The sequence below is a fragment of the Tachypleus tridentatus genome, chromosome 12 (genome assembly GCF_004210375.1).
Source record: "Tachypleus tridentatus isolate NWPU-2018 chromosome 12, ASM421037v1, whole genome shotgun sequence".
NCBI lineage: Eukaryota > Metazoa > Arthropoda > Merostomata > Xiphosura > Limulidae > Tachypleus > Tachypleus tridentatus.
In genome coordinates, this window is record NC_134836.1 from 2,358,362 (window position 1) to 2,368,754 (window position 10,393).

At 35.5% G+C, this 10,393-nt stretch overlaps 1 protein-coding gene across 1 annotated transcript in view; it reads left to right on the forward strand.

The window, feature by feature from the left end:
- The window catches only part of LOC143234915 (uncharacterized), a 36,068-nt gene extending 26,336 nt beyond the window's left edge, over nt 1-9,732 (forward strand). Inside the window, exons 10-12 of the mRNA XM_076472609.1 lie at nt 5,414-5,513; nt 5,747-5,912; nt 7,627-9,732. Of these exons, the coding sequence (XP_076328724.1) occupies nt 5,414-5,513; nt 5,747-5,912; nt 7,627-7,662 (302 nt within the window). The 3' untranslated portion in view covers nt 7,663-9,732. The remainder of the gene's footprint in view (nt 1-5,413; nt 5,514-5,746; nt 5,913-7,626) is intronic.
- The last annotated feature ends 661 nt before the right edge of the window (nt 9,733-10,393 follow it).

Here is a 10,393-nt window from a genome sequence, read left to right on the forward strand (position 1 = left end):
TCGTGAGATTCAATGTATATACTTTGAACTGGAGAGGTATGGAAAGCCCCAGTGCAGAGTCGAAGTCCTTGGTGATGAATGGGGTCCAGCATCTTTAAGGCCGAGGGTCTGGTAGAGTTATAGACCATTGATCCATAATCGAGTTTCGATCTAATAAGAGCACGATATACCTTTAACATTGAACAGTGATCTGCACCCCCCAACTGGTAGAAGAGAGAACACGGAGGATGTTCAGTGCTCTTGTGCATTTGACCCGAAGCTGCTTTAAGTGTGGTATAAAGGTCAGTTTACGATCAAAGATAAGCCCCAAGAACTTGGTCTCTGGGACCACTGGCAGCAAAACTTCACCGATATGATGTTCAGGATCAGGGTGAATACCCCGTCGACGGCAAAAGTGCATGCATACAGTATTGGAGAGAGAGAAATTAAAGCCGTTCGCCAGAGTCCACTTCCGTACACAATTGAGGGCAGTTTGACATGACATGAGATGTGAAAGTCGTCGACATACAGCCCATTCGCAACAGTGAGAGGGAGTTGTTCAGTGATGACATTTATCTTTATACTGAAGAGTGTAACACTCAATACACAGCCTTGAGGGACTCCAAGTTCCTGTACAAAAGAACGGGAAAGTGTCGAACCCACACGAACTTGGAATCTCCTGTCCATTAAAAATTTTTTAATAAACATGGGTAGATGGCCACGTAACCCATATGTATGGAGGTCTCGCAAAACGCCATACCTCCATGTTGTGTTGTAAGCCTTCTCTATGTCAAAGAATATTGATACAAGATGTTGGCGGTTGAGAAAGGTTTCTCTGATAGATGTTTCAAGACGAATTAGGTGGTCTGGGGTGGAGTGCTGTCGACGGAACCCACACTGGGTGGGCGAGAAGAGGTTGTTTGATTCAAGGAACCAAACAAGACGAGCATTAACCATCCTTTCTAATGTCTTACAGAGACAGCTCGTCAAAGCAATTGGACGGTAGTTTGAAGGAATCTTGGGATCTTTCCCTGGCTTAGAGAAAGGTAAAATAATAGCCTGGCGCCAGGCATCAGGAAAAACATTCTCCTGCCAGATCCGGTTGAAAACAATCAGAAGGACATCAAGAGAAGCAGGAGATAGATGGTGCAGCATGTCATAATGAATATCATCAGATCCAACAGACGTACTGGCAGACCGATGAAGGGCCATTTTAAGTTCCACCAGGGTAAAGGGACAATTATAGTCAAAAAAACAGTCAGTTTGAAAGGAAAGAGGTGATCGCTCTGCCCGAGTCTTGATGGCCAGTTAGGTGGAGGAACAAGCAGAAGTGCTAGATACCCGGCAAAAGCTTTCACCTAGAGTGTTAGCGATGTTCCGAACATCAGTCACCTCCTGACCATCAGAGAGTAAGATCGAGAGGGGGGACAGAATTGTAGTGCCCATTAACCTTTCGAATCCTGTCCCATATGATCTTGGAACTGGTGGTAGAAGATATGCTGGTTGTGAACTTAATCCAAGATTCCTTCTGGCTTTGACGTCTTACCCACCTAGCATGTACACGGGCCCGTTGGAAAGCAACCCAGTTTGAAAGTGTGGGATATCTACGAAAAGTATCCCAGGCCCGCTTTTGAGCCTTCCGTGCTAAGTGGCAAGCAGGATTCCACCACGGACGAGGATATCGTGGAAAACGTGTCGGTTTTAGGAATACACTGAGCAGCTGCATGTGTAATACAGTCAGTTACTGCTGCTACACAGTCGTCTATTGATGGCTGATTTACAGTGGCAGGATCAAGTTCTGCGAGAGCAGTGAAAGTGGACCAGTCTGCCTGATCCAGCTTCCACCAGGGCACACGGGTAGGGTGGCATCGACCACGGCCAGTCTCTCTCAAAAGGATCGGATTATTGTCAACCCTCCATGAAAAATGGGAGAATAATGAAGGGGAGCAAACAGAGATCAATAGCGGTAAAGGACTGACTAGGTGCATGAAAGTAAGTGGAAGAACCAGTATTGAAAAGAGAAAGATTGTGATCAGAGAGCATCCGCTCTACAGATCGGCCCCTCCCATCAATAATAGCACTTCCCCAGAGGGGATGATGTCCATTAAAATCCCCTAGGATTAGAAATGGAGATGGCAATTGTTCAACGAGAGCATCAAGATTTGATTGATCATATGTCTCTCCAGGGAACAGGTACAGAGAACAAACAGTGATGGTATGACCCAAGGAAACGCGGATGGCTACAGCCTCCAAGGGTGTGTTGAGTGACAAAGACAAGGTGGGCAGGTGTTGATCAACCAACAGTGCCACCCCTCCATGTACTCGACCATCACACAACCTGTCATTTCTGTACAGAGAAAACTGCCGAATGGAGACAGTATCAGCAGTTTTGAGAAATATTTCTTGTAAAGAAAGACAAACAGGATGGGAGGAAGCAATCAGCGTTTTGATATCATCCAGATTAGAACATAAACCTCGACAGTTCCATTGTATCAAGGTGGCCATTTTTAAGAACGGATAGGTGAAGTGGCTAGAGAACCCTTCGGTTTACGACCACGTCTTTTTTCCTTACTGTCTTTAGTCGGAGGAGGTCTATCAACCTCCATAGATTCTGCTCTGGGTCGGGTGGGCAGGTTTTTGTTATTGGAAGGGGAATCCAGTGACTGAGGACACGAACGAATAATTGTTTTGTCTCTTGTGGTGGGAGAAAAAGATGTATCAGAAGAAATGCCTGTATTTGAAACTGAAGGACGTGGATCTTGAGGTTTGTTGGAAGGTATGGGAGGAACAGAGATGGGTGTGGAAGTCGATTCATCAACCTTTTTAACCACGGAGGTCAAAAGGCTTTTCATTTGTTTTGAAAACGATTCTCTTGGAGGCACAGAGAGATCTGCCTGCACTCCCACTGTAGTTGTCGAATGAAGTGCAGCAGCATATGTCCGAGATGGAGTTGTGGACAGCAATTTCCGAGCCTCAGGATAAATAATGTTATGTGTCGTTTTCAAACGCTGCACCTCTTTTTCCTCCAACCATTTTGGGCAAGAATGAAAGTAAGAGGGTGAGAACCATTGCAGTTTACGCAATGTGGGTTCATGTCACAGTCATAGGCATCGTGGTCCTTGCCTCCACAACGAGCACATGTCAGGGAACCACGACAAGATGTCTTTGAGTGGCGAATCTCTGACATTGGAAACATCAAGTGGGTTTGGTATGTATGGCGAACCCTGCAATGAGATAACCTGCCTTGATGGTGGCAGGTGCACGTGGTGAAGTAAATGTTAAAACGAGGGTATTTGTTGGCAGTGTAACTCCATCTTTGCAGTGGAGATGCCTCACTGCAGAAACTCCTTGAGTGGAGAGACCAGCGAGAATCTCTGACTCGGGAACGTTCTTCAAATCCTTTCAACAATAACTCCTCGTGAAGAATTCAAGGTAGCATGGGGTGTAACCTCAACAGGTATATCTCCAATTGCCTTTGAATTCAAGAGGAGTTCACTGTGTTGGGATGTGGATGTTTCAACCAATATGTCACCAGATCGAAGTTTCTTTACTGACTTTGGAGAGCCAGCAAGTCCCTCTAGTCCCTTTTGAATAAAAAAAGGGGACATTTGCCCTAAGGTGTTTCCGAAAGAGAATGTAATATAAGAAAATGAGGTACGTGTGTTACTGATGTTGAAGACTGCTGTTCTGAGTATTCAAGACGTGGTCGCTTAACCATTGACTGTTTTTTTACAATTTTATTTAAATTGTTTAGAGGATCCATAGGAAAAAGGAAAAATTTCGGTACCCACTGACCCCACCCACCATGGAGCCCTATAAGGGGACGCACTACAAAGTCACGCAAGGACAATGCAGCAACGCCAGGGTTTCGTGAGCACTATACCCAAACACCAGCATCAAGCACAATTTCCACAACACCCGTTGAGATCTTCCAACACTGGTACTTGGTTGACTCTAGCCCAAGTGGACCAGCCGATTGACCCAAGGGGGGCCACCCAAAGGCCGCCCGTCTACAGGAATTCGAGGCCAAAGTGGTGTGTTAGGGTTGGACCCCTCAACCACCAGGATCCTCTCCTCCCCTTCACGGGTCGCCACGCACGGCAAACACGTGGGTGGATATTTAGATGCCAGAGAAGGTAACCAGATAGAACAGAACCTTCCCTGGGAGGTCCTCTCACCACGTACAGGAATCCACACCGAGGGGTTTATATTTTATTTAAAGATCATTGGATAGGTGGTAGTACCTTTATCATTGTAAATGTTATATTAATAAAAGTGTAGGTACGTCTGTCATGTTTCATATCTAGGTAACAGAAGTTTGTTTTTGTAAAGACTGGTAGTACTTTGTTATTGTATGTTTTACAGTTACTTTAGAAAGCCATGCTCTCTGAAACAATAGTACTATTTTTACTGAAATGACTTGTGTTTTGCATCTAGTTGAGGAAAGTTGTATTCACTAAAAAATAGTAATACTTTTTCTAATAACCTTGTGTATTAAAACTAATTAAAGAAATGTTGTGTTTAGCAAAAGTGGTATTACAGTTGAGTGATCAATTGTGTTGTATATTATGTTGTGTTGACTGAATTTTTTTTATATGAGAACTTGAATTTTATACTTAGTTAAGGATAGATATATTCACCCAAAGCTTGTCAAACGTGTTATATTATGAAATATTGTAATGTTAAATCAGTGGTTATGTTTGTAGATTCTCCTGAGATACTAGAGTTATGGACACTTAAAACAGTTGTTTAATCACTTCAGTAGACTTCTTTTTACCTACGACTTTTAAATGCAACAGATATGTAGGTACTCTAATAGTTGTGTTTTAAATCTTAATTTAGTAATAAGTATCATGTTTTGTGAAAGATGTATTTTTCAATTGACAATTTGTATGGTCTAATAATTTTTGTTGTGTCTTATGGGAAAATGATGATAGTTATAATAACATTTTTTTTTTTTACATATTTAAGGAACATTGCATTCCTGAAATAATACTATTGTCTGTTTTTCATCTGTGTAAAAAGAGGTTTATTGAATAACATAGTAATCTGGATGATTGTTGCATTCTTTAAAGGGTGTTGTGTTTTTTAAAACAATACATTAATTATGGTGATAATTACATTCCTTTTAAAATACGTTCTATTCCCTGGAATATTACTAAGGAGAAAAATGGCATTTTTAATCTTTTGAAAACAGTCTTTCACATGAAATAATAAACAGACTGTAGAATTCAGTTACATAAAGAGCACTGATAAATTGAAAAGTCAAATTTCTGTCCAAGAAATACTTATTACCTAGACATACGTATACACCTTCTTTACCTTTCAGGAATATATATATTTATATATACTTGCTTACTGTTTAAAATAAATTCCTGAAATCAGTTAAACATGTTTTATCATTGAGATAAAATTTTTCATTCATTTCATTTAGTGATTTATGATGACAACCTGACCGATGCATTTTTTGAAACTGCAATTAGACTTATGCTTCAGCCTCCATCTAAAGTTTTGTATATCACCTTAGAAAAAAGGTCTGTGAATTTCTTTAATAAACATTTTTATACCTTCAAAAGTAACCAATAAACCAAAAATATTATTTGGAGGTTAAACAAAACATCAGATTTATAAACATTTAGAAACTATAATGTGATAAGAGAAGCAGTCATTTATTCATGTCTAAAGATTTTTGTTTTGATATTACTGGAACACATGTGCATAACCTTTTAATTTTAGATATTGTGTATATGGATTTAAACATTCACAGGATCAACTTCAGCTTTGATGTCTTGGATGTTGTCTGCCCAGCTTACACTTATTTCTACCAGTATTTGCAGAACCTGTCACTCCATAGTGGCCACAAGAATTGGGATGTTCAGCATATTTCTACATGTTTTCCTCAACTATTTCAGTATGATCGGACTCCCCAGCTGGTTAGAATACTTTGCTATTTCTTTAATCATCAGGTTTTTATATAATTATGGGCCAGATTCTTTACAGTAGGTGCCTGTGACATGTTGGCAATACATTTTAGCAATAAAGAAACAGCACACAGTCCATTTGTTTTGATAAATGTATTAAAGCAGCAAAATTAAATACAAATGTTTGTTACACTGTTAGTTATCACAGTTGTATCTAAAGCTTTAAATAATTTTTGTTTTGTCAAAGCCCACACAGCCTGGTTCAGTTACTTTATAACACAACTTGACAAATTATTCTCCTCTCTTCTGCTTTGTTATTACAATACAAGCAGTGATAATCTCACTTTAAAAATTACCACTATACACTATGGTTATATTCACAATTACTCAGTCAGGATATCTGACTATATCATACTAATTTGAACTACATTTTGTAGGCATATTTACATTCTTACTGAGTCCTAGAACTCTGCACAAACTATCAGACAATATGATGGAATAATATAACAAGTGTCAATTCACAGTACTTGAACTGCACAACATATGATTCATACACAGTTATATACATAAACCCTGCAATAAACTGTTATTTTTACACACAACTAAATTTAATACTTGCATGGAACTTAAAATGAAATAGTCATGTATATCTAACAATCCTTTACTTTTTGTAATTTTATGTCCCTGGTTTTGCTTGGCAAAGTCTGAGTGTTCCTTTAACTAATTCATGAAGAGAGAACAAGAAACGTTTTGAACAGATACAATAAAGAAACTTGGATTCCATCTCTAAATATGTTCATTAGAACAGGAGTTCATATATACAATTTTGAAGTATATTAAATTCAAAAAAGTAATAATAAATTTATTGTAATGGAGCTTGCAATGTATGTGTCTAAAACTCATATCTCAAAAACTACTGCACTGGGTAATACATTTATAACAAGGTGGTATTTTTATAGCTGAACTATTGAAATATCCACAAAATGATACATTTTAGATTTAACCAGTAAAAATGACAAAATCAAGGAGTAAGTTTCAATTATAAAATAGTCAAGACACAAACTAAAAAATAATTATTTGTTCTTCTTTAGTAAAAATCTAATGAGTGTTGCAACAAAAGAAATAAGACACTTTCATTGGTGACTGCATCTACAAATACTTCAGTAGAATATGCTTTGATGTAATACCATAACTCATTTTTAAACTGAAATTTCAATAAAATCCTCCTTCTCATGGATGGTGAACATTATTGAATGTCAAGTAGAAATACTTTGTTACAAAACTGCCAGACAGCTGGGTATTTTTCTAGTACATTTATGGTTTTGCTGTTTATCTTGTTTCTTTTATCATATTTATTATCATGCTTTTCCAGTCCTTTTAAGTTAAGGTCACTTTTTTTTCCAATATCCCTAAATATTTGGTTACATTTCCATTGCATTCTTTGGTTTATATGTCCAAATGTTTTAGTAAAAAACACTACATACTGTAATAGCAGTAGTAAAATTAAATTTCATAATTTTTTTTAATACTGTGAAAACTGTTGCTAAAAATACTTTATATCTACATATTTTATTAAATAATTGTAATATTACTTAAGAAAAGGATGAACATTCACCAAATCTGTGCAACATCAAATTTGTACCAACACAGAAAAAATGTTATATAGTTTGTCTACTCACCATATGTATCATATATTTTGTATTTAATTTTTGTGTTATATCTGTAGGAACTCTGGAGGGTTGAAGCATTACTTTCAAAATGAAGATATTCTCAGTGCCAGAGGACACTTAACAAGATGGCTGTGTAAACTAAATCAGTTATAGTTCATTGATGCTTCAGCTTCTACATGTACCAATAATACTGTATTTCTCTGCAGAAGTACAACTCAATGAGCAAATGTAGATTTCAAAAAAACTAAAACTTGAAAGTTTAATCTTTTAACACAACAGTTTTAGTAACTTGTTTCTGCACAAAATCTATAGAGCAAATGTAATTTTTTTTCAAGCAGTCCATTTCTAAACAGCAGTGAAGTTTGGAAATTTAAAGTTTTGTTAATATAGTGAGTTCCACAAGTGAACAGTTTTCCAAACAGGAGAAAGCAAGAGAATGAATTTAGATTTCATTAAACAATAAACGTTTCCAAATAGAAGTGAAACCAAGTCTATGTAATGGATATTTTGCTAAATATAATGAGTTACTTTAAATCACCAATATGTTTTCAAACAGAAGTAAAAGCAGATGTAGATTTATTAATCACAAGGTGTCCTAGTGAACGATAACAGCTCAGTAAAATATGACATTTATTTATATCTTGAGTGGATTTTCACTGGTATTGCAATATTCAACAGCCAGACATCATTTAAAAGTATCAGCCTAGCAATGATCAATTGGAAACTCTTTGTTAATAAGGATGAATCACTTTTCTGTACTTTATTTTAATTAGTTTTAATACCCATACCAGCTGTTTTTAAATACATTTAAACAAAACATGATAGTGTTTAAAAGAAAGTAGAAAAATACTAATTTCTTGGTAGTCAAATTCCCTAATTCATATACAAAATAATTTTCCCTTCCTTCATTCAACTGATTATAAATTGTATGCAAATTAGGCATCAAAGCTATTAATTTACAATTACATTTCATAACCATGTTTTGACATCCTGTTTTTAGGTTAAATCAATGGCTCTCCAACTTTGAAATGAAACTTTTTCCAGAAAATTATTTGATGGAAGAACTACAGGATTATGATGTATGAAACATTGTACATACGAGCAAATTTTTTGTGGTGGTGGTGAAGAAAAAACATCTTTCATAATGGTCTTAAAAGGTTACCATAAATTACAAAATATATAATTTCACTATACAATTAGAATATTGAATTGGAATGAGGTTGGATGTACTTCACTAGTATAAGAAATGAGTGTTTCTAATTAACAAATCTCAACAATATAACTTTTTTCCTTACAAACTAATAAACATGTCATTAGTTATTTCATCTCTAGATAAGAGGTAGTGTTGAAAGTATATTGACATGGTCGAATTAAAAATTACTGACATAGAAATACATGTAAATACAGTATTTCTTGCACTGGTTCAAGCTCAGATGATAAATTCTAATATTACCTTTTGTGCATGTAGCAAATACAAATATACATGAAATTATAGTCACATACTGTTTTGTTATTAAACACAAAGGGCTATCAAAATCTGGTTTCTAGCAGTATAAGTCCACAGTCATACTGCTGTGCCATTTTGGGGCATATTCCTGGTATTTAAACCACTAGTTTGACTTTTAATCTCTACTTTTAGAGCTAAGAAGTTTACCTTACACCACATAATGCCAATGACCAGTCATGTATTATGTTTTATGCCTGATCTATTATTTCTTTAATTTTCAAAGATAATTATGTTAATAAAATATTTCTCTCATCTTTCATACTCAAATTCTTCCCATTTTAAGAAAAAAGTATTAAGTCCTTATAATATTTGTATTGCCTACTTCTTATTTAAAACCTTTAGTCTAAAGTTGCAAGCTCAGGTGAGAAAATACAGACGACTGCAAATGTCACACTGCACATTATTACTGTAGAAGGTGATCACAATAGGGGCTCTTCAAAATTTGGAGGAATTAAATCTTTCTCTACTTCCCAAGAAGTGAGGGAACCCTGTTTCACCTACTTTTAGTGGATGTTTAATATTTGACTTCTATAATTAAAGCCAATAACTCAGTTTTGACCAAAATATTGACAATACTAATTTCTTAAAGTTGAACCCTGAACATACACTGTTAGGTAGTTTGTTTGTGTACATTAGAAAATAAAATATAAAAAGCTATATTGTGATCTCTGAATTGAATATTACAAGAAATAATACTGATGGCCCATGATAATATGGATTTAATATGTAATCGTTTTTATTTACAGCTGGTTCTTTTACAGTCTGATGAAAGTTATCTCTAATTATAAATAGGTTTACAGAAAAGTTTTCTAAGACAGTTTAGATATTTACTCAAAATTTAATATGTGCATCAGTTTGACTTAAGAGAGTAGCTAATGATGAGAAACTTTGGTCTCAGCATTGAATAATTTATACAATCAAATATGCAAGAATTAATTGATACAAAAATTACACATTTCATTAGTTTTGTATACTTTGTACTTGTATAAAGTATTTAAAGCATACACTTCTAAAGTTTAAAAAAGTAAAAATATTAAATGAAAAATTATCAGTTATTCTAATTAATACTGAAACTGTACAGTAATGAAAAGATGTCATCCAAATGACATAATTTGTTTATACTTTATAATGTATACATTTCATTGCCATCCATAAACAGAGAAACATAAGATGTTTATTCTCTACATTTCCTTTTGAAATGAAGCATTTGTTTTTTCATTTAACAATATTTTATTCATTATTTAAGAAGTGCGTGTGTAAATGTAACATTACAAAGATATTGGCAAGTTACTCAAAATTTGTCCCATTTTGTTTGT